At 40.5% G+C, this 26,942-nt stretch overlaps 2 protein-coding genes across 3 annotated transcripts; one reads left to right on the top strand and one right to left on the bottom strand.

The window, feature by feature from the left end:
• Window positions 1-1,263: 1,263 nt before the first annotated feature.
• On the bottom strand, window positions 1,264-26,883 carry tbcd (tubulin folding cofactor D). Of its 2 annotated transcripts, none has more exons than XM_063471972.1 (39): window positions 26,349-26,883; window positions 26,205-26,255; window positions 26,019-26,116; window positions 25,791-25,892; window positions 25,531-25,677; window positions 24,773-24,828; window positions 21,954-22,086; window positions 21,280-21,325; window positions 20,379-20,511; window positions 20,144-20,286; window positions 19,984-20,044; window positions 19,757-19,831; window positions 19,550-19,644; window positions 14,856-15,012; window positions 12,156-12,213; window positions 12,039-12,068; window positions 11,603-11,688; window positions 10,532-10,612; window positions 10,359-10,432; window positions 10,100-10,217; window positions 8,554-8,614; window positions 8,436-8,458; window positions 8,316-8,347; window positions 8,162-8,224; window positions 8,001-8,077; window positions 7,637-7,718; window positions 7,416-7,534; window positions 7,227-7,318; window positions 6,743-6,883; window positions 5,800-5,883; window positions 5,375-5,533; window positions 5,066-5,204; window positions 3,054-3,175; window positions 2,813-2,890; window positions 2,636-2,722; window positions 2,460-2,547; window positions 1,641-1,750; window positions 1,478-1,562; window positions 1,264-1,388 (listed from the first exon to the last, which is right to left on the bottom strand). In XM_063471972.1, the coding sequence occupies exons 1-39, from the start codon at window positions 26,533-26,535 to the stop codon at window positions 1,368-1,370; spliced, it is 3,594 nt and encodes a 1,197-aa protein (XP_063328042.1). In that variant the 5' UTR covers window positions 26,536-26,883; the 3' UTR covers window positions 1,264-1,367. The 2 variants fall into 2 exon arrangements, with proteins under 2 accessions (XP_063328042.1, XP_063328041.1); XM_063471971.1 differs by having other exon boundaries at window positions 1,264-1,391; window positions 26,349-26,882.
• On the top strand, window positions 17,243-19,194 carry znf750 (zinc finger protein 750). The gene is made up of 2 exons (XM_063470691.1): window positions 17,243-18,501; window positions 18,609-19,194. The coding sequence occupies exons 1-2, from the start codon at window positions 17,243-17,245 to the stop codon at window positions 19,192-19,194; spliced, it is 1,845 nt and encodes a 614-aa protein (XP_063326761.1).
• Window positions 26,884-26,942: the final 59 nt, after the last annotated feature.

Here is a 26,942-nt window from a genome sequence, read left to right on the forward strand (position 1 = left end):
AAGCCTTTTAGAATTATTAGCATTCCTCTCTACCCTGAGCACTGTAGCAAAGCCGCTCGCTTTACGGTCAATCCGCCTTGAGAGAAACAACATTTCTTTCATTAGCAACTACAGGAATTTCCATCTGGCTGGGAATTAATTAAAGTCGAATTATGGGCCGCGGTAATATTGGCCTACTCAGACAAACTCAACAACGCCCGTGGAGGGTAAGAATGAATGTGGCCTTGTTAATGAGCAGGATAGGAGGCACGGCCACTTGTCAGAGACACTAATTCAGAAGTTATTACTCAGTCGTGATGAGACAAATCATGTCATATTTAATAGACCCATTTATAAATGAGCCGAAGTGACTGAATGGCTTTGGCATCATTATTGCTGATTCAAGAAACATATAAAACTAATGGAAACAGCTGAAGCATGGCTTTCATATAAAATAACCTCAAACTTCATGTTATATTTCCTGATTTTGTCATGTTGATTTTCGATTACATAAACCACCACGAGGGGATTTTTTTTCCAGTCATGGTTTTGTGCCGTGGAACTGCTGTTTAGAATATTATAGAGTTCATCTGTGAAAGAATAACTGGAAAAAATATGTCACTAATGATCTGGCAGCACACGTAGCCTTGCTGAAACACAAGAAGCCAAGCAAATCATACAAAAACTTTTTTCTCTATCCATTTTAAACAGGTCAAAATACAGATCAGTTTCCACGAGAAAGGATAAATCTAGTTACATTAATCATATTATACACAGCACAAAAAAATGTAATGCAATATAGTGATTACCAGCTTAGGGAGTTTCTACACTGTGTGACTCGCAATCAGAACCACGTAATTTGAAAATAATGCAACAATTCTATCTTTGTGAAGGAAGCTGTCGGACACAATGTGGCTACTATCAGCCTCTGATGACAAAGGCTCTGTACCACAGAGCACCAGGGAGGCTCCGCTATCAGGCCCCGAGACTCCTCTAGCCCTTGGCACTTCCACCGGTGCAGAAAAAGTAGGTCTGCGTAGGCCTCAGTGAGATTCCACGGTGTGTGCCAACATGGCTAAATGAAAACATCCCCCTGGAGTGTACGCAAACTACAGTTTAAGTTTCATCTATCTGTGTCATTCCAGGTGCAGGTTACAAGTAAACAGCTCTACTGAAACCAAAGTGACATTAGGCTGTAACCAGAATGCACACAAAGTGATAGAGATATACCCTTTATGCAGGTGTGTCTTAGTAATAACAACACAACAAATCAAGTAATTTCTTTTATACATTTATTGTATTTTGACTGTTTCAAGCTGTTTCCATGTGTTTTATTGGCAGATGGAAGGGCTACCTGACACGGGATGTTCTTCATTTCCTGTGAGTGATCAGGAAACCTGGACAGGGCCCTGCTGATTAAAGACAGTCGTTAGGATCAACTCAATTCAATTTGTTTGCCTTGTGCTCTAAACTCTCAATAATTACGCTAAATAGTTACCTTTGTAACTGGTTGTGGCCTGGGGACTCCTAACCAGTCGCAAAGCTGATTCCTATGTGGCCGAACTGTGGCAAGGTCGCTTTCCCTGGAAAGGAGCATGGCAACGTTTTACATACTGCTTATAGTCAGTTTATAAACAGCTGCCTCCAGTATGACTACTTACCAGTTAGTGTCACTTAGCAAAGTCATGGTATCATCCAGCACCTCTGGATCAACAACATCATCGTAGGTCAGAAGCATCTCATACATCTGGCTGGCTGTGGTCTTTCTTATCTACAGTTGTGAGAAAGACAAATTAGAACAAGAGTCAAGAGCTATTCCAGCAATCAGCTATGCTTGATCAGAACATATAAACTGAGGACTGGACATGTTTTGATCTGATCACAATAATCATCATCCTGCAGGTGTCCAAAGCCACATTCATATCAATTCATCCATTCATTAAAAGCGAGCACGTTATGCTCACTTTTATTTTTATTCTTGGACTCTACTTGAGTAGCTTTGCATAATTCACAGTTCAAAAGGATTCATATATCTAATACTGGCTTCAGTGCAGCCCCCTCTGGAAAAAAAGCAGTTTTAGCTCCTCTTGCTTTGAGGCCCCTTCCTTCTGATAGGTTGCCTCTCACAAACAAAGGCTTTGATCAGCAGGTGGGTGGGGCTTATGTGCTCACTGCCAGGGCTTTTCAGAGCAGAAAAAACTAGAAACTGTGTTTAGAGAAGTCTGAAAGCCAATTGTGCACTCTGTAACAGCGTGACAAAATAAGGAAAAGCACAATAGGTCCCCTTTAGTCCACTCAAAAATACAACGTGATGGGGCTCTAGTTTTCCTTAGAGCTGGCTATAAATATACAAAAAATATAAACAAAGCTGAATGTACTTGATTAGGTGTTGAGATCTTTCCACCTGGATGAAAGTGTTGATCAAAAAACAACAACAATCCTGCTTCAAGGATAGCGGTGCACTCTCTTAGTAAACCTACCACAGGAAATGAATGGCAGAGCAGCAGCAGCAGCTGGGACAAAACCTTCTTTCTCACCTCACCTTGGAACTGGATCAGCCCACATAAACTGGGAAACACAAACCGGCATAGTCAACATACATTTAGCTTTAGCGATGTGCATCATGTGTGCACTTATCAGTGTCACAGAGACTTACACTGATATACATGCTCGCAGCTTGGAAATGTCTTTGGACTTCTTGAATTCTTTGCAAAGGGCCAAAAGGTCCACACAGAACGGATGACTAAGAAAACACAGGCAGAAAAAGTTGAGCTCTGACAAACATCCACATCTAGTTTAACACAAAGAAAGAAAAACAAATGACAGCACTCACTTCTCTTGCGTGGTGAATATTTCGAAGCAGCTGTTAGCAAGAATCTGATTGAGCATCTTAAGAAAGGAAACGGACACTCTAAAAGGAAAAGAAAAGAGAATATATGCAGCTTTTACAAGTGTAATGTACTGAAAACAGGACAGACTAAAAAAAGACTCACAAAGATGATATTAAAATGTAACTTTAAAAACACACATTAAATTGTATAGAATGGGCTTGAAGATCTAGCATCATCACGTACCTGTCATTGTGAAGATTGTCTCTGAAGATCCTCAGCAACGTTTCTCCAAATTGTCCCAGAGCAGCACTATCGCTCTGAATCAATTTCAGATGGTCAAACAGAGACTGGGAAGAGAAATGCACCTAAACAGAAACAGAAGAAACTAGTAAATACATATAAAAAATAAATAAAGTGTTATTGTAAAACAATATGATGTCACAGTGAAGATGAAGTCTGAGCTTTTTGTATATAAAACTTCATCATTTTAACTGATCATACATAATAACACCTAAGTTTTGGCCACTGTAAGGTCCGTGTCTATAATTTAATGCTTGTTCCAAATGGAAAAAAAAGTGTCTCACGGTGTTTAAGAGACAATAAATTCAATAAGACAGGACAGATTGACAACCCAAGAGTACGTGTACATGCAGTACAAAAACATTGCCGTGTTACGACTCTTTTCCTGTCATTCAAAGGCAAAGGTAGGTAATGTTAATACAAAAAACTGAGAAAAAACAGAAACCTGGACTGTAACATTAAAATTACTGTGAAGTTATTGCTGAGCGAGTGCAAACTTGAGGAGCCTGGGAAAGAAAAACATCAGATATTATCAGACCACAGCGAAGAAAGTGTCAAATCTTGACATTTGCAAGATAGCAACATAATATAGTTGCACAATGCCCTATAAACAGAGTTACTAAGAAACTCTTGGCTGAAAATCTCATCCACATTAATGCACATATATACACATAATAATAACAGTTTTTATGTTTCAGTGGTTAATTTTCTGTTTTACGCCTCCAACTTTTTCTGTTGTGTGGCTGCTCTTTTTCAGGGTCATGTGGGCCATCTACGTCCACACAATTCCTGGAAAGTTGGTAGATGCTTCATGTCTCTCTGGCCTGTGTGAATATGTGCCTGTGGTGTGAGAACAGTATTCTTGGCCCATGGATTGATGCAGTCTTGGCTCAGTTTCCTAAATGTAACCCTGTGCAAACATATCACTACTTCTCATCTCTGAGGATGTATCTGCAGTAAAAACCGCTGGAAGACCAGGACGAGAGCTTGATTGTCTCTTGGGGAATATATTTAGGCCACCACTGGAAGACAAGTTTGACTTTACTGGCCTCACTGCTGCTATTACAAGCATTAAACTTATTTTCTTTAGTACATCTATAAACACTAAAAGCTAAGAAATAACCTAACTGGCTCCAATTTTTGTGTGCAAGTTCTCCTCCGAGTGATTGGTTTTAACAGGTTAGGTCATAACAGACGAGGGGGGGGGGGAACTTGATCAACCCCAGCTGAGCCTCCCGACTGATGTTGAGTAAAATATTGGGACAGGAAATTAGCTAAACTCCAGATACAACCTATGGGATGTTCCCATTTGGAATCTGTAGGTAAGTCTGACTCACGCTTGGCCATAAAAAAGACAAGACGTAATCAGGTGGAGATGAGTAACACAGCTGGTATCTATGATTCGATGGACTGCCGTAAAGGCAGGTGTTATAAGTCAGACACGAGATCAGAGTGCATCAGACACATAGCTCCCCCTGCTGGTCTAAACTCAACCTGAGTATCAACACACAAATCTTATTGTGTGTTGATCTTATTGTGGGATGTTTAATGCTGAAAAGTACATTTCTATAATAAGCCACTGCTTTATTCTACGCACAGATATCATTAAACATCTACTGGACTTCATTAAAAACACAAAAGCCCACAATAAGAGGTGCTAAATTTGTCCCTCTTTTCTGAGACAACTGAGTTCTTTAACATCTACCGGATGCTGTCTTATGAGTCTGTGTTAGCCAGTGCAATCCCCTGAGTCTGGGAGCAGACTCAGGGTAGTGGACAGCCACAGAAGCAGGAAATCATTCCTACCAGTGGTCAAACTTCACAGCTCAATAGGTGAAAAACTCCACAACCCTAAATCGCTCACTGCCAACCTTTTAGACGTTTACAGATTAAAACTATCACCCATCTTCACATAATAATGTACAATTTTTACAATATTCAACTTCTCCACCTACTGTGGACTCTGTGATTCCTCCCACAGACACTGTGAGCCCCAGCAGGGTGTGGTACTGATACTCGGGCAATCCCAGCAGCTGGGCGATATACTTGAAAGCGTGAGATGGAGCATTCCAGTTCAGAGTGGTTGTGGTCTCACTGAAACAGAAAGCAAATGGGTCACAGATCAGCATATAAAGCTGTCATCTATGAAACACTGTTAAACTGCATGTGCATGTGCCAAAACCGACCAAACACAAAGGGCTGGTTAAAATCATAGCAATTATTAAAACTCCTAAAGCTACTGGTTAACTGCGGGAGTGACTCACACGGGGAAAATGCCCAACAGCTCCTCTCGGTGGGGAATGTGAGGTACTACAGGATCTGTGCTGTGAAGGAGATGAAGGAAGATGGTGCCAGCGTGGGCTCTGTAGCGATCAATCTTCTCTGCAGATTGCTGGGCCAGGCAGCACATCATACATTTCACCCTACATACATTAGTGTGAAATAAAGACAATGAGCGCCGTTATCAAATCGCAAACACTATCACTATTCTCTCACAGTTGTGTTTATACAAGTTTTGCTGCCATCAAGACCTAAGAAAAAAGATCTTGAACTACAAGAAGCTCAAGGCAACATTGGATATCATTTATATCACAACAATAAACAGTAAAAGTAAAGTTGGAGAGCCTAGAACATACAGAAAAAACAGAAAATATTTAAATAATTTAAATAAATAAAGATTCGTACTCACATGTCTGCTGAAAGGATTTCTGGAGCACTGCTAGCCACCAGCATAGTCACATCTTTCAGACTAGTCATTGCTGCCTCTCTGACCCTGAGCAAGTGACACACAGAGTATATTTAAATGGCATGGGCTTGAATAAACCCCACCACTTTCTATTAAATCTATCAATCCATTACTTTTTTTAAGGTAATCTAAATGGACTGGAACTTATATAGTCGTTTTCTACTCTATCTGGGCACTCAAAGCACTTTATACTACATGCCTGATTCACCCATTCACTCTTATTCATTCAAGCACTTTTTTTCTATGCTTAAGTGCTTTCTATCTAATGTTACACACATTCACACTCTGATGGATGCATCAGAGAGCAATTTTGGGTTAGTACCTTGTCCAAGGGATCAAACCACCAACCTTCCAGTCAGTATATGAACTGCTCTACCTCCTGAGCTACAGCCACATAAACAACAGAAGACTGTTGCAGTTTTACAGGATTCAGCAGTTTTACAGTCAAATTAGTTTCATGGCTAAAGGGCACAATTTGTTTATGTGAAATGCTGATCAGGGTGTTTATTCAAAACTCAAACAACTTGTGAATTCTTGATTATATATGATGAAAACAAGGGAAGGACTGTCTTTATTCAGTGTTATTACGAAAGGAAAAAAAAGATTGCAGGTAAACAAGGAAGAAAAGCGATTCAAGAGAAAGAAAGAAGGAAATAACAAGATTACTAGACAGTATAAAGCAAGCAGCCCATCCCATGTTGGAGACAAGTGACAAGCCTGGTGACATTCCAGGCGTGTCGGTAACCGTGGCCTGGAGCTACCTGTGAGATGGGCATGTCCCTTTGTGGAGGGACAGAAGAAGACCAAACGTCTCAATGGGGAAGAATTCTTCCTCCCCGAGGCGGTTAAAAGAACATATGTGCCTTTGAGGAGCAATTTCACTCACCAGGCCCCGACATCCCCTCTGCTGTCGGTTGTGTAATCGACCATACTGGAGAGGAGAGTGCCATACACCTCATCTACATTCGCAGAGCACAGGGTAGAGTCCGGAGAGCCTTCAGCACAAGCGCCTGCTTTCACACTCACTCTGGTGGAGAAAATGAAAAACAGTTTGCAAATCAAAACATAATTTAAAAGGACAACAAGACATACATATGAACCACAGCAAAGAAATTAAATTTGAATTTTGAGGAAAGATGCTATCAGAGAAATGGCCAGACATGCCCTTCAGGTCCTGCAGGTATAGTCGGCCAATTGTTTATTTTAGCTCCGCTGTCTACATATCCACATATTTAAACTAGCAGGCAAAGAGCCGAGGACAGACAAGCAAAACATAAAAGTGCACAAATAGATGCCAAAGAAATAACAGGGTAGGAAAAAATGTAGACAGAAGATGAGAGGTCAATAAGCGTGTGCATAAGAATACTCACTGAGCTATTGATGTGATTGCATCTCTCCTCGCCTCTGTAAAAGTCCCTTCCTTCTGGGTTTCTGCGCACATCTGCCGAAGGCCTTCAATGATCTATCACAAACACACAAACCAATTTATACCTAAAATGCAGAGACAGCTAGATGGAAAACAGCTTGAAAATGAAAGTGTGGACACACTTCAAACACACCTGCTTCAATTTGCCATGGATCATAAATTTTGGCAGACAGCCGAGGGCCAGGGCAGATCCGCAACGAGTGAGCATCTGTGGATTGTTAAGCCCTTCAGTGTACTGAGACACCAGAGCATCTAAACATGTAAGGACACGGACATGTTACAGACATTAACCAAATCATACAGATGAAATCCATATTTGGTTATAGAATAATGAGAAAACCATAGCTAAGCTACCTTGCATTTGTGGGTCAGCCTGGCCTGGACTGGCCTGGTAGTACTCCTCACACAAGGCAGACAAGGCTGATACAAGTGCAGCCTGCAGACACAGGAAAGGGAAGGCCAGAGAGTAGTAAACAGAAAATAGTCCACAAATAAACATATGGTGACATTTTTGATTCCACAGCTTTTGAAAATGACCAAATTAGTACACACTCTGTGGAGCAGCCACTCTACCTTATACTACAGATATCTGTGTTTTGCTCTATTGATTGGTTACAATAAACAGATATAACTGACGTATAAAAATGAGCATCATCATTCTCACTGGTTCCTGGAATGACCTCAACATTAGAGAAGAATGAAAAGGCATTAAGCTTACCATAATGCCATCCTTTGCTCCACTAGAAACAAGATGAAGAGTCTTTACGGTGTCGTCTATAATCCACTGCCAGCCAGCTGTAACATAATACATACTGTTAGCTGTGATGCTGGAAAAAAAAAAGAAAAGCAAATCCTCAGTGCTGTAAAGAACTTCCTTACTAATGATGGGGTCGTTCTTGAAAGGCATTTTGGACAGGGACAGCTTTTCTATAAGACTACAAACTGTGGAAAAATAAAACATGAAACAATCAGGAATTGTCAGCATGTCATACAACTATTTTTGTTGAAATTCCAACTTTGCATTTAAACCTACTTGCTGGTCTCATCAGCTCTCCACCAAAGCCCCTATGTAACAAAATAAACATAATTTTAATACAAGTAATATATTACTGATCTGCCATACTGCAAAGTTAAACACATTATTTCAGCATACCTGTACTGTTTTCGGTCGTGTAGCTGAAAGTGGGCCAACAAATTTAAATGAGCAAGAAGAGCAAAGTTTGTTTAATTTGAAGTTAATCTTGAAACTATTTTTAAGTTTATGCACTTACCATTTGGTGAATGTTCTTTAAAGCATTCACACATTCTGGAGAAATCATGTCCACCACAGTCCTATGGGACAAATACAAGCCCAATTTTAATAGTGCCATCATTTAATGTGCCAAAGGCTTAAAGGACACTGTCAAAGCACGCTGCTAAAAAAAATTACATGGACACTTTGAAAACACATCAAATCGTTATGGGTTACCTATATTGATAAGGACTTGGTAATGTGTTAGTAACAAAAAGATGCCACATTCAGGGAGTCCATTTTACTGAAATTTGTATGGCCCGAAGTGCTTCCATGCATGCCTGACAACATCAGGGCATACTTCTAATGAGATGACAGATAGAGTCCTGGGGGAATCTCATCCCTGATTTGAACCAGGGCATCACTGAGATCTTGTACTACCTGGTGGCATCAGATTGACCAAAACATAATGTGCCAAAGGTGCTCTACTGGATTTAGATCAGGTGATTGTGGGGGCCAGTCAAGGGTATCATCGTCCTCCGGGAACTGCCTGGACACTCTCGCCACATGAGGTCGGACATTCTTGTCCACCAGGAGAATGCCAGGACCCAAAGCGCCAGTATAGGGTCTGGCAATGAGTCCAAGAATTGCATCCTGATACTTAATGGCAGTCAGTGTGCTGTTGCCTAGCCTGTAGAGGTCTGTGCATCCCTCCATAGATATGTCTCCCCAAACCATCACTGACACACCCCCATATGCTGAATGATGTCACAGGAATCAATGTTTTCCATGGCTTCTCCAGATCCATTCACGTCTGTCATGTGTGCTCAGGGTGAACCTGCTCTAATCTGTGAAAAGCACGGTGGTCCTGCCAAATCCGGTATTTTATAGCAAATGCTAATTGGGCTATGAGCACGGGGTGCTACAGGTTGTCAGGCCCTTAGGCCAGCCTCATGAAGTCTTTTTCTGATTGTTTTGTCAGAGATATTCACACTAGTGGCCTGCTGGAGGTCATTTTATAGGGCTCTTGTAGTGCTCATTTTCTTCCTTCTTACACAAAGGAGCAGATATCAGTCCTGTTAAGGGGTTAACGACCTTCTACGGCCCTGTCCAGCTCTCTTACAGTAACTGTCTGCCTCCTGGAAACTCCTCCATGCTCCTGAGACTGTGCTGGGTGATATAGTAAATCCTTCGCCAGTGGCACATATTGATGCGCCATCCTGGAGGACTACCAGTGAAACCTCTGCAAGGTCCAGTGAGGTATGGCCTCATGCTAGCAGTAGTGACACTGAAGCTAGCAAAATTTAAAAGTGGCCTGTAAAACCATTCCTGTGTTGGGGGTTGTGTCATTGTTTCCCCTCTAGTGCACCTGTTGTTAATTTAATTAACACCAAAGCATGAGAATCAAACCAACAACCCCCTCTGCTACTTAAATGACCACTTTAATATGCCAGAAGTTTAACTGACTTAATGCTTTACTCTGATTAAAAAGTGTTTTTAATCCGTGTATATTAAGGTTTAAAAAGAAGTTTCAGTTCTAGACTAACCCTAGTTAATGCTACTTTTATTGTGTATATAAAGCCTACCTGTTGGTTTGAAGGCCCACTTTGTACAGAGCATGTGTGATCTGCCCACAAGCCAGGATGGCTCCATGCCGGCCATGGAGATCAATACCCACGGCCATTTTCAACAGCTGCGGTAAAACTGAAACCGAGCAGGGAGGGGGAGTATAAAATTTCCACTCATTATTTTTAATTGAAGGTTTCATTCAGTTTCATAAAGCATTTAGCAGTTGAACTAAAAGACAAACATTGACTGAGGAACAGGTAGGGTGACATTGTTTACCTGTTGCTGCCATATAATCAGGCACTTGAGGCGTCAAGTTGTGGAGAGCTTTAGTGGCAAGCTCTCGAATCATACTGCAAAATACATACACAAAGATAAATAGATAAATAAATAAGTGAAAACAAAACAGTGTCTTTTTCACATTTGGCAGCATTATTAATGCAAGGACTTACCCATCCCAGTGGTTGATCTTCATAGCTACTAAATGGTCGATCATGGATTTGGTGTACTCTGGGAAACCTGCTATATAGACACTTTGAGACAAGTAATAAAAAAAAAAAAAATAACAACACACATAACAGTTTTATGCATGTTTTGGTAACCAATAGAATGCAAACATCAATTTAGCCACACTTAAATCACATCTGCTATCACGGTGCTATGTTCCTTCCTCGTTCTGTATTCAGTCATGCCCTGAGGCTAGCATCTTTCTTCGTTTTCACCGCTTAAATGTTTACTCTGTTGGTGACACATTCCTGCCAAAGGTACAGATTCTTGTAAGGGGTAAAGTTTTTCTGCACTGGCTTCAATAAACACTTTATCAAATGTGTATGTGTATATACTGGGTTATAATATTAAGATTTTTGGTGCCATTACAACTCAGTTACCTTAACCCAAGGTCATGTAATGATGTGATGATGGACTGTACACTTTATGTAAGGACATAAAGTGTACATTTGAAGCGAGTGAAGAGTGGAGCCGATTGACAAAGCAAAGATGAGGTATGCTCGTGTTATGGCAACTTGTCAATCACAAGGTAGCCACTCCCTGAAGCATGCCATGGTTTACTGTCTATTTCACTCTGAATAAGACTGCAGTGCACACAAAGACCAGTTTACTGTATTGAATAGGTCTTGAAACTAATAATCAAGAAATTTATTATAGTATAAAAGTGAAAAAAGTGTAATTTTCTTATAGACATAATAAAGTGTGACCTTATTTTGTCATCAGTCACAGAAGAATCCAGGATTATGACATTTCTGGACAGGTTTCTCTTTTTAGAGTGGGACGCAGGGTCTATCTTCTAGAGAGAGTACACCGCACACTTTTGGCCTGAATGATATTTTTCTTGCTTGTCACTTATAGTGAGATAAGATATTTTTAATCAGGGACAACACACATAAACAGTAATGTTAGGAAAAACTGAGATTTAATTCTCTGCTGTGCCAGTGTGAAAAGAAAATATATTACCTGTTTCCAACATTTATTTTTTAGGCTACTGTGATTTGTGCAGTGTTTCTTACCTGATGTTCAGGTAGCAGTTGTTGAGATTACCAACTGCATAGTAGTCTGCTGTTGTTAAGATGTCAATACCATGAGGAAATGTCCCCTATTGAGACACAAGAAAACAAGAAAGTGCTGAGATGTTTCTACTGCATTTCATTAATTAAAGGTTGCTCATATTATTAAACACTGAGCTCATGATTATGAGATGGAAAACACACGGTTAGGTTCCAAATTCAAGAAACGATCTCACAGAGTTATTGCTCGAGGTCTACTTGCAAATCAAGCTTTTGCTGGTGCCCTGCAGCCATACTGGGAGGCTATTTCTTTACTTAAAAGGTTCTCACTAACAAGGCAAGTTTGAGCATGAGCTAGATATTTGGCAACAAATAAGCTTCAAATCACAGCGATTCTGTTAGTCACAATGTTCATGTAGTCAATACTGAGGTCACAAACCTGTCTGCCGACATTCTCCTGGAAGGCAGCCTGGGACAAAAAGAGACAAAATGAACTCCTGTCCTGTAACTGTATGTCTTAGTTAGGAAAGCATGGGATGTCGAAAAGAGAACTTACAGATGCAGCTCGGCGGCAGTTAACATTTCGATCAAACACAGCTGTGATCAGCAAAGCACTGCAGAAAGACACAAAGTATGTGTTAAATATATTCAACCGCCACCAAATGTGTTTGAGAACGTAATAACTTTTTCTTGTCACAGGACGTTAAGTAAAGATTAATCAGATTGTATACAATGTAAAAAATAAAAACAAAACCAACATGTCAACATGTTTTTCTTTTTTCTATAATTCACACACTTTGCACGCCTTCTTGTACTTTGTTTTTATCATTTTTCTGCTTGACAGATACTTTTATTTTAGAAAATTCTGTAGTTAACGCTTAAATACAGTTTTTATGCATATGGAATTAAAAAATATACTAATATAAATGTTAGACTGCCCCATTCCGGTGAAATTACCTCAATCTTCACCAACAGTGTACAGATTCTTATGAGCGTACAGATGAGTCAGATGCTAGGTTTCAATTACATCATTATTGCAAACTGTGATTGTGAACCACAGATTCTCAGCACAGACGGTAAACCATAATATGATTAAGCATGACTGCCTTCTGACCTAAATATCCCCACACCACGTTTAAGTGGGGGACAACCTGTGACAGCCTGAGACTGACTGCTGTTGTCCTTTTGTGCTTTCCCTTCATGTACCCAGCTTCAGCAAGATCCCAGCATGGAGATTTACCAACTGCCCAATTTGGCTATGCTAACTGCCCTCACCCTGAGGGTTTAGAAAACAAACTTCCTGGCTGAACTCTAGACATAAAGGTTACTCTAAATTACTTTTACCACTGCTACAATTAGTATATAGTTTATTTATTTAAGTTAGTAAGAATACAAGTGTATGAGTGTGCCCCCAAGCCACTGACAAAAGTGAGTTTTCTGTAAATGTCATCAAGCTTTGATGAATAGAGCAGGAACCAGCTTGTCTTAGCGTTACTGCCAAACGGCGATCGAAACCTACAACAGCAGGCGAAACCTGGCAGTCCTGTAGGCTAGAGAAAGGGAGGGTGTTGTCGCGACTGCTGATGATAATTTGCAGGGGTTCAAACTGACACTGCAGAGCTGGTCTGCACAGTCACAGGCCACAGGTCCATACATGCACACCAAGAAAAAGAGCTCAAGGATGAGATAAACCGTTACTATTAACAAAGACTGAACGCACGTCACTGGGTGATGTCGTACTTCTCTGCATGGTTGCTCATTAGATTTGAAAATCTTCCGATCTTGGTTTTAATTTTTAGAGCTAGTTCTGATTTAAAGTGAGGCATATAAAACATTTTACTCAACAAGTACCGTCTGTTAATGTTCATGTAAAAACAAACAAACAAACAAACAAACAAAGATTTCAGTACTTCTTGCCATGCCAGTTGAGCATGCTGCATGCAAATGAAGTCTTAACTAAATGCCTGTAGTTTAACATAGCGGCTGCTGCAGCAACGTGAGGGGAGAACAAGCAGAAAGAAATGCACGTCTAATAGAGTTATTGCAGTCTAAGGTAACAGAACATAAAAATCAGTTTTATAAATTTGATGAGGACTGTAAGAAAAGACCAGATTTCAGTTCCTTGTTTTTCTAAAATAAATTTCCCTTCATGCTGCACCAGGGTTAAAATCAACACTGAGATAAACCTTTCTGCACCAAACCTGTAAACCTTCTGTTTTTCAGTCAAACACTAAATCAGAGCAAAACATGCTCTTTAGCAGATATGCCAGATAATGAAAATACTCAAAATCTCAATGTCTGGCAAACCAGGAATGCAGATCTTTAGATACTGGATCCCATTTCAAAACTGCAATGTAATATAAAAAGTTCTATGTACAAAAAAGGACTACAGCCTTTATTTAGCATATAAAGCCCATATTGTGCATTTGCTTTAAAAACAACAACAACAACAACAAAAAGAGTACAACATTTGCCATTTTATCTTTACATGTGCATCCTTTCTGCACATCCCTGCTCTGTTATACATACAAGTATACAAGACTTTTTTGTTTTGTTGTTTTTTTTGTTTTTTGTTTTTATGCAAAACTGCAATTTACACAATCAAAACTCAAAATTAGCTTTCTGTTTTACACTCACCTAATTACTAATTTACTTAAAGTAAGTACTTTTCCCATCCACTGCCTCAGACAATTGGAGCTTTATTGAATCTATTTGATTTTTACAACATAAAAACCCAAACTTGTAGCCTATTCTAAATTGAACACATGAAAACATTATGTTGTATGTTGCCTGTGTGGGGACATGCAAGACTGACATGACACAGAGAAACTGGTTTGAGGCAGTAAAAACACCTTGCCATTTCTATGCAAATTGCAATAATAATGTCACTCCTAATAGCTGCAATCAAATGATTTGACTGATTACTCGACATGTCACGTTATGCACCGATCTCTTGATTTCAGCTGGTTCTTTTCAAAATTTCTATCCACCATTTTGAACTGTATTATATTAATGTTTGTTTGAATATTAAACAGCAGCAATGTACTGAAGGAATCTAATGAAACTGGAGAGAATTCTGTGAGTAAGTAATTATTTTGCATTTTCCTAGTGGAAGAATGATAATAGTTTTCCTCTGGGGAAATGAGATTTGTTATACATTTCTATAGCAAGTAAAATTATCCCTTTGGTCCACAGATAGGCTTAAGATTCACTCCTATGTGTAGCAGTGTGTAGCATGTGTGTAAGGGAAGGTTACCTGGCAATCTGAGTGACAAAAGGTTTGAGCTCCTTGGGTTCATAAGCCCTCGCAAAAGACCAGCAGACGTAGCAGGCAGCATCACGCACATTGGAACCAACACTGCACGCTCCTCTCTTTTCCTCGTAGATTAGGGACTTGATAATGAGTGGCACAACTGCAAGCAGACACCGCAGTGAGATGAAAATTTGCCAGAAATGTCCAAAATATATATTGCATAAACTACATGCAATGTTTTTGGTAAGCAAAGATCACTACTTTGCTTGCAATTCCAGATTAAAGGAGAGTAATACAACATGAAAATAAGCTAGCACCAGTTCATAAGACTTTTCAAGGTGAGATTATGAACAATATAGTAAGTGCATGTTATTTAGGATGATTATCAAAATAAATCTGTTTCATAATAACAGAACATTTGTTTGAACAGAACATAAAAGGACTAATAGGAGAATGAATTCCCCGCCTGCTATTAAACTTTATTTAAAACTTCATATACATTTTTTATTCAGTTGGAACCAGAAAGAGGAAGAAGGATTGCAAACCCCCCCCACATGTAAATCATTGCTTGAGGCTTGACTAATACCAGGTACATCAGTGTTGCCTGAGGGCCTTGCTGTTTAGATGAAAGCTCCACCCACAGGTGAGACAACTCCTCAGAGATAGAAACTCACCACACAACAAATATCAAACACATTCACGATCACACACACGTTCACCCACTCTGAACTCCGAGCACGCACCGACGCAGGTGTCCTGACCAGAAAGTGCCGTGCGGCGTGAAGCGTGGAGCAGCCCACTGGAGGCCGAATAAAGAGGAAAAGATACTGACCCTTTGGCTAGAGAAGGTAGGGTAGTTTCTTTTTTCTTTTTTTGTCTTTCTTTTATTAACACTAAACTTATTTTCAGCACTCTATCAAAGCGTTTCTGTGCCAATGAATAAGACTGACTGTGATTTGTAATGGTGTTTCTAACCATTTTTATTGGCTGCATTTAAGGGTAGGGATGACTGTGCACCTGCTACCTCTTGATCTTAATTAGTCCCTGCTCAGGCTGCAGTAACTGAGCCACAGGTAAATATGTGAGCTCTGCAGGCAACCTTCTAATCAGGTCTAAAATACTTATTTAGACAGCAGACAGACAGCCTTCTTTAAAGAATATCATCTTTAAAAAACTAAACTTACCTGATCTCACTCCATCCAGATTTATTTAAAAAAAACAAGTAAGTTTAGATCCTTTATTTTGTTTTTGTTTTTTTGTTTTTAAAGCTGTATTATAATGACAATAAAGACTTGTTATAAGAAGACTTTCGAAAGACTTTTACTTCTTAAGAAGGGAGTGGTTTTGCATGCTACCACAGTTGGACAGAAACTCGAGTGGCAACTTCTTGCGACAGCGCATGACAAGCAGGTTCCTCTGAGTCCGCCCAGCAACACTGAACTTACAGCTTTAGGTGATGATTCGTTTCAAAAGCCTGAAGTGCTACAGATGCCATCCTCGTTTGCAGACTTACTAATTGCTGATATTGTTCAGCTAGCGTGAGCGCTGTATCACAAGAAAAACTATTAAACAATTACTTCCCATACTCGTGCGTCTCCTGAGCTGGTGAGCTCATCAAGTGATAAATTCATCCCGCAGGTGTAGTCATGGGAAGCAGGTGGCTGGTGGTTCCCACGCCGACAGCGCAGAGTTTAGTAAGGTTGAGAGAGAGAGTGAGTGAGCTTGCCTCTACATGCCCTCGAGGTTTGTGCTAGAAAGTGTGCAGTCTAACTGTCTGGTGGATTAGCGACTCTCTAACATTAGAGGCGTGATGAACAAAGCAATCGCAAAACCGACTGCTAGGTGAAAGTGCGAAACATGTGGAGGTGTTTGCGGGCTGCTGTCAATCAACCAAAACGAAACTAGGACACAACTGCATCTATGCAAACGTGTGGCAACATTTTTGCATATGGTAGGCTACTTTACATATTTAGGTATATTTTTGTTTGGTGTCCAAAGCACTGTGAAGTAACAGCTGCAGAAATACATTAGCCCGAGGGCTCGGTGTTTTGTGCCGCTAGAGATTTTCTGGCTGAGCAGCTGAAGAAACACTCAGCGAAAAATCAACCACTTTTTACGGTAACCAGTCAAACAACTTTAGCAGTCTCATTACTTGACAGCAAGCTTGGGAATCTGGTACAGAGTAGGGTTGGGCATTTGGATGGATTTACTGGCCATCGGCAACTGGCCTAGTCCATTGGCAGTTGTGATTTTTTTTTTCTAAGATGGGTGTGTTTTGGTTTTTTTTGCCGATTTATTGGCATGTTTACTTTAGAATAGAGGTACTTCAATAAAATCTAAACCATTACTAAATCCCCAACTATGTGCTATACTCTTCTTTCAGAATCAAGATGGAGACTGTTCAAGAACGCAAGCCAAAAAGACCCCACTATATTCCCCGACCACCAGGCAAGCCTTTCAAGTACCAGTGCTTCCAGTGCCCGTTCACCTGCAACGAAAAGTCCCATCTTTTCAACCATATGAAATACAACTTGTGTGAAAACTCCATCTCCCTCGTGTCACAGAAAAGTGGGCAAACAGCTAGACAGATGAAGGCAATGGCAAAAGCAATCCCTCCTAAAACTAGGGATTTAACAAATGCCCAACCAGCAGTTCAGAACAACACTCCGGAGAAGCAGGGAGCTGAAGAGAACAAAGCTGAGAGCACAGATGACACAGAAAAGGTCGATGTAGGGTGTGACAGTCCAGTCATCAAGGACAGTCAGAGTGCAGCAAACCCAAATACGGTTTCAGAGACAGAGAGCACGGAAAGCAACGAGGAAAAGGATCAGACGCGCCCATCTGCCTTCTCCCCTGTCACACCCAACCATGACGGAGCAGAAGCTTTCAAGACACCTGTGAAGCAGACCGAGGATTTGCAAGCTCATGTTCCTACTTTCAACCACCCACGCTTCCCATGGGGCACGGTTTCATCATCCATTCCCTTAAAACCATTCGCGCCTCTCTTGGTTCCCGAATATTCTCCTTATCTCCTGCCTGATCGACCCCTATATCCACCTTACTATCTTCCAGGAAATCACCATGTGAATGAGCCAAACTCTCCTTCCTTCCAGGCAGATTTTCTGGATCCCCAGAGGCCTATGGTACAACAACCAGTGACCCCAGCTAACACTTCCCCATTTCCCTCTTTCCCATACAGGTACTGCCATCCTCTTCACCCAGGGCACCCTCTGCCTTACACTCTGTACAGACCCCACGAACTTTCTATGCCAATTGCAGGACACAGATATATTCCTTTGGATATGTATGGCCCAACTTTTGGCCATAAAGACTATGACTTGTACATACATTCACGTGCCAGTCTGAACCACCCACACACTTCTACACAAGCAGAGAGCCACCACGGGCAAAGTGGAGACAAGGCAACAAGGCTGAGTCCCAAAGAGGGCAGCTCAGCTCTGGGATCCCCTGACAGACCCAGCCAAGCTCACATCATCCAGCGAGACATAGAGGCGCTGCAGTACACCAACCTCAGTGAGTCACAGATCGGCCCACAACTAGGAAACATGTCTACAGCGGTGCAACCCATCAAAAATGACTTAAGTCCAGAGGAGTGTGCAGACATGTCAGCTCAGCACGTAGACAGAGGGTAAGCAAAATTCTAAATTTTGGATTTATTAATTTAAAAATTTGTTTCTGTATCTATTATTGTATTGTTATGTTGTGTACTTTATGGTTTTGGCCTTTCCGTTTCAGATTAGCTGAGAACCGCAGATTTTCCTTCATGTCTGATTCTGATCCACATCCTGAAACTTCATCAGAGCATCACGAAGTCGACAGCACAGATGATATGGCTCCCCTCAACCTCTCAACAAGAAACCAAGACAAGGAAAAAATTCAGTCTGTCGACAGACTGAGCTGCTCAGACAGAGTGAAATCAACAGAGCATGAGTCGCCCCTGAACCTCAGCCTCAGAACTTCTCAGACCAGCCCTGTATGCAGCTCTCCAACAAGCACTTTGGAAGATCTTCAGCAGAGCTCCATTGAAAAGCTGGATGAAGAGCCTTGTGACCAGAGGCAGACTGCAGCTCTGGCACTCTGTCAGCTAGCCATTGCAAGCTCTGCAGCGTCTTCACGTGACTTCAGTACTATAGACGAGCCCTCAACAGATTCCACAGAATCTAAAAGTCCTGTTTCTCAAGAGAAAAGCAAACAAACGACCAGGGCCAAGGCAACAGCCATGAAAAGACCACACAGTGGCAAGGCTGAAAACAAATGCCATAAACCAAAGAGAGTAAAAGCGCCCGGACGGGTTCTGAGGAGGAGATCTCGTTGCTGCTAACAACTAAACTCTGACTATAATAAGGACTATCTCTGATCTAAAGTCTAAAAGCCTCATTGATAATGGACTTCTTATTGTATTGATTTAGCACTGAAAGATTTGACTGTTTTAGCCAATAGCACTGCTACAAGGTTAAAAATGTAAAATGTTACACTGTTCTTTTTTTTAATCTCAGAAATGACTTGAAAAGGTGATGAGCAAATTTTGCAAGTTTTCTAAAAGTTGAACAATTTTGTAATGCAGACAACTGTAAATGTTTTATGTCATGTGTATAAAGATGCTTAATAAAATAATAAAAGTTGTTTACAGTAGTCTGTGTATCATACATTAAGTATTGAGATATTAAATCACCTACCATCTGTCAGTCTGGAAGGCAGCAGCAGTCCTCTTCTACCCAGTTCAGCAAGTGCCAGGCAGCCTCCATGCCAAGCGTTGTCGGTTTCCTGGAAGCTTCAGGATCAAAACGCATGCAAAGCATATCAAAACGCAGAACATTGCCCCTCTATGATGCTTGGCAGGGTAAGTAACAGAGAGAGCTGAAATGCCCCAAGCATGAATGTACCTGAAGCAGTCCAGCACTGATCCAACCACCTCATCTGCCAGCTCCTTGGGAAGCCTCCCAGTCACCCTCCCAATGCTGAGGGGTTAAACAACATAGATTACTGTAACACAACAACTCTTTCTCATGATCTGCTTTTGACATGTCAAAATACCAAAGACAAGTAGCAACATGGATGCATTTTTATAAACAGTTCAGGTTTTTCAAGTGTCATATGAAAGGTTTGTTACCCCTTTGCTGCAGACCAGCGCACGATTGTTTCCTTATCTTTCAGTCCCAATAGCAGATGTTCTGTAGAATAACATACACATCAGATTTTTTTATTTTATTATTATTTTTTAATTTTTTGTAAGGACAAACATTTTAAATTAATTGGAGTCAGAAACTTACCAATGACAGTCTCCACTTCCTCGGGAATGTCGTAGTCCTCCTCCTGTTCTTTTGTCTCCACTTCAGAGGTCGCACCAGTACTGTCTGCAGCTGACTGGGACATGGAAAGGTTTGCTGCTAAGGATCGGCTGCCTCTCTGATACCTGAAAATTTTGCATATTACAAAAAAGCACACACAAGAAATGCATTTCTGTGTTTCTGCTTATTTTAAAAACTAGCTGGTACCAAATCTGACCTCCAAGCGGCCAAACGGGGCTTTAAAAAGGTAAGGCCGAGCCTCTGGGTTAATTTGACACCAAGCTTCCTCAGCATGGCCTCGGTGCTCTCTGACAGATGCTTCTTTTCCAGACACTGTAGAACTGCAGGAGCTGAGGAAATTTATCTATTAAATTTATTACATGAGCGAACACACAGGAATATATAAAGTTTGTGGAAATTAATACTTAGATTGAAATATTTTCCAGGTAGTGAAGCTATTAAACAATTAGTTAAACAACAATCACATGCCAGGTATACAAGAGACAGCATGTCAATGATATACTGAGAGGTATTTTCATATATAGGAAGACTTAGCTATCAATGACTATAGAGAGGTAACAGTTAAAATGTAAGCAAGGCCCGCTTGACATTTCACCAGTTGAAAACAGTTGGTGGATCATGAAACAAAAGATACCACAAAGAAGGCGCAGGACCAGTTGAGCAGCTAGAATCCTATACCAGACAAGGATGGGAAAACATTCCTCTCCTAAAACTTCAGCAACTGGGCTCGTTAATTCTAAGACATTTAAAAGGGGGGATGCCACAGAGTGGTAAACATCATCCTGTTCCAGCCTTTCAGAGGAGTGTTGATACCATCAAATTCAAAATTTCTTCATGGTGAACAAAATACAGGTTTATGAATCATTGAATTCTGTTTTTGTTTACATGTTTCACAGTGTTCCACACTTTTGGGAATTGAGGTTGCCAATTCCCCAAACTGTGCAAATGCATCACAATAATGAACTACAAATGTAAAAAAAAAAAAGATCTCAAGCTCCAGTGATTCTTTTTATTTATTTATTTTTGTCCCCAAAATGAGACCGTAGAGCAAAGTCTTGCTTTTTTACTTTGTGCATGAACAGAGAAAAGGAACCTACCATACTGCAAGAGGTCATCTCGTTTTCCATGCTTGAAGAGCTTTGCCTGTAACATAGTTTGGGTTTTTTTTTAAATGCAGCTGGTACATGGCATAAGTCTCAATGCACTTTTAAGCATCTCCAATTAACCACAAAAACATGTAAGCTTGAGTTCTGAAGTCTTGAGACTAAATGCACAGAGCCAGTTTTGAACGCCCTAAGCAACACCTTGGCTCCAGGTTCATTTAGCAAACATTAAGTGCAAAGCGACGCTTTTTAAAACATGCTATACAAGTTTATGCGCCAATTATACAACATTCATGTGCATGCTTGTGGGATCCATTAGGTCACCTTAGATTAGTCAAAGTGATCTAAACATAGCTTATCAATGAAGGTGTAACATGGGAAAAAACGTCTGTTGTCTTAAAAAAAAAACAAGAAACGTTTTGCTTAAATCATTAGATGAAATTGAATTAAGTCACTTGAAGCAAGAGATCCCACACACGCAGCAGGTGCATAACACACCTGCTAAAACCACACAGGCTATTGTGTGAAGCATACCAGTCATGTCAGCTCTTGTAAGTCCCCCTCGACAGGTTTTTATACACACAGACTACACTGTCTTCAAACACACATACACACACAGACAAGTATGCACACAACATACAGGCTTGAGTGTGAGTGTATATGTTTACCAGAGACTGCAGAGCACCATCCAACACCACAATGTTTCTTAATGAATGATCATTGGTCTGGGATATAGTGGTTAGATTCCAGTCCAAAAAGTCTCCGAGGCGCTTCTGCTTCACATCAGGGCGAGTCATGAACCTGCAGAGTCATGTAAAATAAGACAACACCATCAAAGACCAAATCTCTGACACTAAATATAACAAGAGCAATCTTGCCCTCTACTGGCTAAAGACCTGATTACAGATCAATAGTTTTAAATTGTTTGTTGGAATTTACTTAGAACAAATTTACTTAGAATCTGAGATATATTTGTAACCAGAGGCAAAATGCTTTAGTAATGATCTTGTATGGTTTTCAATTAAAAACATATTTTCACAAACATAAAGGTGCAAAATTAAAAACATCGTAACCTTGTTTTTTAGCTTAGCTTTGAAGCAACACACTGTAATTATTTAAAATAATTAAGATTATGGTCATTTGAAAAATATCCTGGTTTCCACTAGACTGAAAGTGACTATGATGTCAGCAGCACCTGAAACACACACCATATCTTAAATCTAATACTGCATGCTACACTCTCCACTCCAACACACAGATGTCTAATGGAACAAATACCAGAAATAATTTATTAAACAGCAGGGGGAAACATTATAAGATCATAACAAACTAAGTTTAAAATACTAAGTCCATAAGAATTTGAACAATGTAATTCACTAAAAAGATTTTAAGTCAAAGAATCAACATGTGGTTGAACTGCAGACTTTCAGGTTTAACTCAAGGGCTTTGACAGAAATATTGCCTCGACAATATTACTACACTCTGCTCAGATTCAACCAAATGCAGGAAGACAGCACTTCACAGTGCAAATAAATAATGACCCTAACAGCCAAGTCAGAGGCGCTTGATCTCAACCCAACAGAGGCTGTTTTACAGTTTCTGAAGACAAACCTAAATGCAGAGAGACCCACAAACAGGACCAATTGAAGGCTGCTGCAGTAAAGGCCTGGCAGAGCCTCTCAAAGGAGGAAACTCAACATTGTTGCTTTTACACATCAGCATTAAAAACAATCATTACACTTAAAATTTGTTATGTCTAATTACTTTGGGGGCTCTGAAAAAGGATTGTATGCAGAAAATGGCTCTTATTCGAAAACAGTCTTGTTTGTTAAATCATTTGAATTAAAGCTGAAAGTCTGCACTTCAATCACATCATAGTCCAAATTCTTATGGACCTGACTGTACTAACAGTTTGTGATTTAGAAATCATTAATGGTTTTATTAGATGGCGGCGCATGCATCGAGGCCCAGCGTCTCTTTGGATTTTGCAAGTTTGCTGTGTTATACCAGCCCATTTCGGGTCTGTTCGTGCAGAACAGTTTCGCTTTTACATCTTACACCCAACAAGAGCTTTTGGATCTAGGATTACACAACTGTTTTATCAGCAACCTTTGATCATCCCGGAAATAAGAAGAACACTCGACAGGGTGCAGGCTGCTCGGCTGACCGGAAGTGCCTGAAGACGGCGCAGAGACCGTAAACAAAGGTGTGGGAAACGCGGAGGGCTAACAACTAAGCTAAGGCTAACACAGCACCGGCCCCACCTCACAAACCATCCTACCGGTTGTTTCTGCGCATTTGCACAACACAAACTTAAGTGCCAAACTGTCCTGCCTTTATGAATATGAGATGGAAGCATACTCTGATGGGTAAAGTTAAGTGGCAAACTGTCCTACATACTTAAATTTATGCTGGAATTATTTTGTGACAGCAGAAATGTACGTACAGTAGGACAGTTTGCCAAAGGAGGACTGGCTTTCTCTACCCGGCATTTTCCTCGCTAATGTGCGGTCTCTGGTGAATAAAATGGATGAGTTACGACTGTGGATCAACGACAACAGGACACTCATGGATTGTAATGTCATGATACTCACGGAAACATGGCTACCCGGTGGAATAGCAGGCAACGCTATCGAGCTAATCGGACGCGACACTCCCCTTGCGGACAGAACAGCTGATGATCATTTATGTCAACAAGGCTTGGTGTATGAACTTTGTCATTGTTGGAAAGTACTGCTCAGCTGACCTAGAGTATCTCATTGTTAAGTGTAGACCGTTCTTTCTGCCAAGGGGGTTCACCTCCACCATAATAACAGGTGCATATATCCTACCCAGTGCTAATGATAAGCTTGCTATGAGCGAAATCCATGCGGCCATTAGCAAACAACAACCTGCACACACTGAGGCTGCATTTATTGTAGTAGGTGACTTCAACCACTCCAACCTAAAGACAGTATTAGCTAAATTTTATCAACATGTCTCCTGCCACACAAGAGGGGACAAAACCCTGGACCATGTGTATACAATTGCAATTCTTTTTATGATAACATATTTTATTCTATTGTATATAGCATTTTATTCTATTCTATAGTATATAGTATCTTATTCTTATTATCTTATCCTACTCCAGTGTTTTTCTTAATTTTTGCTACTGTAACTTTAGACTGTTCACTTTCTGCTGTGGTACAACAAATTTCCCACGTGTGGGACTAATAAAGATTATCTTATCTTACAAACATTGTTGGAGCTTACACGGTAACGCCCCTCCCCCACCTGGGACAGTCTGATCACCTTTCTTTGTTTCTCCCCCGAATATTCACCGCTCATCAACCATGTGAAACCAAGACAATCAAAGTGTGGCCAATGGGAGTAGGTTATGTACTCTACGACAGGTTTAAAAACATGGACTGGAGCATGTTTACCTCTCAGGTATGTTACTAAGAACACTGTTTAACTTTAAGTTTCTGTGTGGTATTTGTCCACTTACTTTGATACCAATACAGATGCAGCATTTCTTGCACTGTCGCTCACAACTAGATAAGACTGTGGAAGAAAAAAATAGTGCGATTATTCATACTGTTTAAAAATACAAAAACACATACCGTATTATGCAAATTTGAAAAAATTGACAAAAATCTTAAATGACAAGATTAAATCAAGTGCCAATATCATGCTGCTGGATTTTCTTGTTAAGGAATCTCTGGTGGATCAGTTTGTACAGGAAGGCATATATATCATCAAAAATCAAGCCGCAACCACTACATAGCGATTCCTAAAGTGTGGGCCGGGACCCCCTGGCGGGATGCAAAAGTATTGTAGTAATAGAAATTCACTTTAAAATTACTCACAGGTATGTACAGTTACATATTTCTATAAATTAGTTTATGTATATAAAAAAAACATTAAAACTGGTAATATGAGATGGTTTACTTCCTTATTCTGACCTAAATTTACTGCTCTTGCACTGAAGTTTGTGTCTCAGTGGAAGGTGGGTCACACATTGGCCTTAGCACTTTACATATGACTGAGTAGCATTAGCTATCTATAACCAACAGCCTTTGTTATGTTTTTTAAATAAGTTTTTCAAGGAAACACATCACTTTCTTTTTTATTTTGATTTGAGTTAAAATTTAAGACTAAGTGGGCTCCTTGCGATTCTCTTTTTTAAGTAGGCCCCAGCACTCTTGACTTTGGCAATGACTGTGCCAAAACATAAAAACATCATATCCAATTGGTATAACTAACCTTGGCAATAGCTAGAATGCGATCCATGACAGGCTCTCTAGCCTTACCACCATCTGACTCGAGGTGGCCATCCAGACGAGAAAGATCGAATGGTATGAGGCAGGTCATAGACAGCCATAACAACAACATGTACCGAGTTTCCCAAGTCTGGAACAAGTAAATAAATAAAGATCAAAACAATATACACTATTGCCTATAGGTATATGTAACTGATGCATCAGTGTGAAGCTATTATTTTTCCCTTTAAACTAAAGCCTCACCTCAGAGTCACTGGGATCCTGTCTGGACATCAGGTCCAGAACTGGCTGGACATCGGCCACCTCATGAGGAAAAAGCTGCATGAAAATTTTATAGCCTCTGACCTAACCAGAAATAAACAAACAACGTGCAGGATTAGTGAATTTGCTGCATAAGACATGTGAGAGTGCAATCACCATTGCGGCTTTTATTCAGTGCAGTCAGGAGGTTTTTTTTATGAGAAAACTGACCTTGCAGATTATGTAGAGGAACTTGAAACACAAATGAACCAATGAAGGTGGAGACTTTTCACTCTTTATAAAGTCCAGTATCATATTTAACATCCATTCTAAAATAAAAAAAAAGGAACAAAATAAGGAAATAAGTGTTTTTATAAGCTGAGTGATTTTACTTATAAATAAGCTGTTGTAGTGTACCTAGATGAGGGTCCAGCAGATGAGGCTGCTCTTGATATCTGTTCATTATTACTGCAGGGAGAAATTAGCAGACCATCACGTCTCCAAACCAATCACTTAAAATTGCTTATCTTGGGAAAGCTGATTTATTTGTGACCGTCTCACCTAGGAACCTCTCTGTAGTAGACTCCCTTGGCCCCAGGTCTCCGTGGACCTCCGGCAGGCTGGAGATGAGGGCTGTGGTCTCGCCTCTCTCACTGAAGCTGCCCAGCACACAAGTCTGGACAATAGCGTCCGCCTCTCCTCCTCCTTCACCACCGGAAAACCCATTCTCCGTCTCCGATAGAGCCATTCTCGCAGACCTTTAGCACGAGTATCTGTTGCAAGTTATGACAGGTTAGCTAGCTAATATTAGCATTTGTGCCAACAAATAAAAGTGGAAAGGTGGAAATTATTCCAGGAAACTGGTGAATTTAATTAAAACATATACTGATAAGATGCGTAGGCGGTTCAGAGAGTATACGCGCGAAATATGGCAGCTCTCAAAATTACATAAACTTCACTGGACACAACTATTGTTGATGTCTATAAAGATGCAGCTAGCTGTTGTACTCGTACCCCGCCCCGGTACGGCAAGCGAGATGGCTCACGTGGTTCACATGGGCGGAAAGAAAAGTCACAGGTCACGTGTTCTCTAGACCGTATTAATGCAGGATATGTTTACTAACCATTTACTAAACAGTTATTTAGGCTGCTGTG

This window comes from Pelmatolapia mariae, linkage group LG4 (assembly GCF_036321145.2).
Source record: "Pelmatolapia mariae isolate MD_Pm_ZW linkage group LG4, Pm_UMD_F_2, whole genome shotgun sequence".
In the NCBI taxonomy this organism is placed as follows: Eukaryota; Metazoa; Chordata; class Actinopteri; order Cichliformes; family Cichlidae; genus Pelmatolapia; species Pelmatolapia mariae.

Coding starts and splice junctions, on each gene's coding strand:
- znf750 (XM_063470691.1), top strand. CDS start 17,243: ATGGAGACTGTTCAAGAACGCAAGCCAAAAAGACCCCACTATATTCCC. Junction 18,502..18,608: donor GCTCAGCACGTAGACAGAGG/GTAAGCAAAATT, acceptor TTTCCGTTTCAG/ATTAGCTGAGAACCGCAGAT.
- tbcd (XM_063471971.1), bottom strand. CDS start 26,535: ATGGCTCTATCGGAGACGGAGAATGGGTTTTCCGGTGGTGAAGGAGGA. Junction 24,829..25,530: donor GCATTCTAGCTATTGCCAAG/GTTAGTTATACC, acceptor TTTCTTCCACAG/TCTTATCTAGTTGTGAGCGA. Junction 2,548..2,635: donor CTGCGAGCATGTATATCAGT/GTAAGTCTCTGT, acceptor TGTGTTTCCCAG/TTTATGTGGGCTGATCCAGT.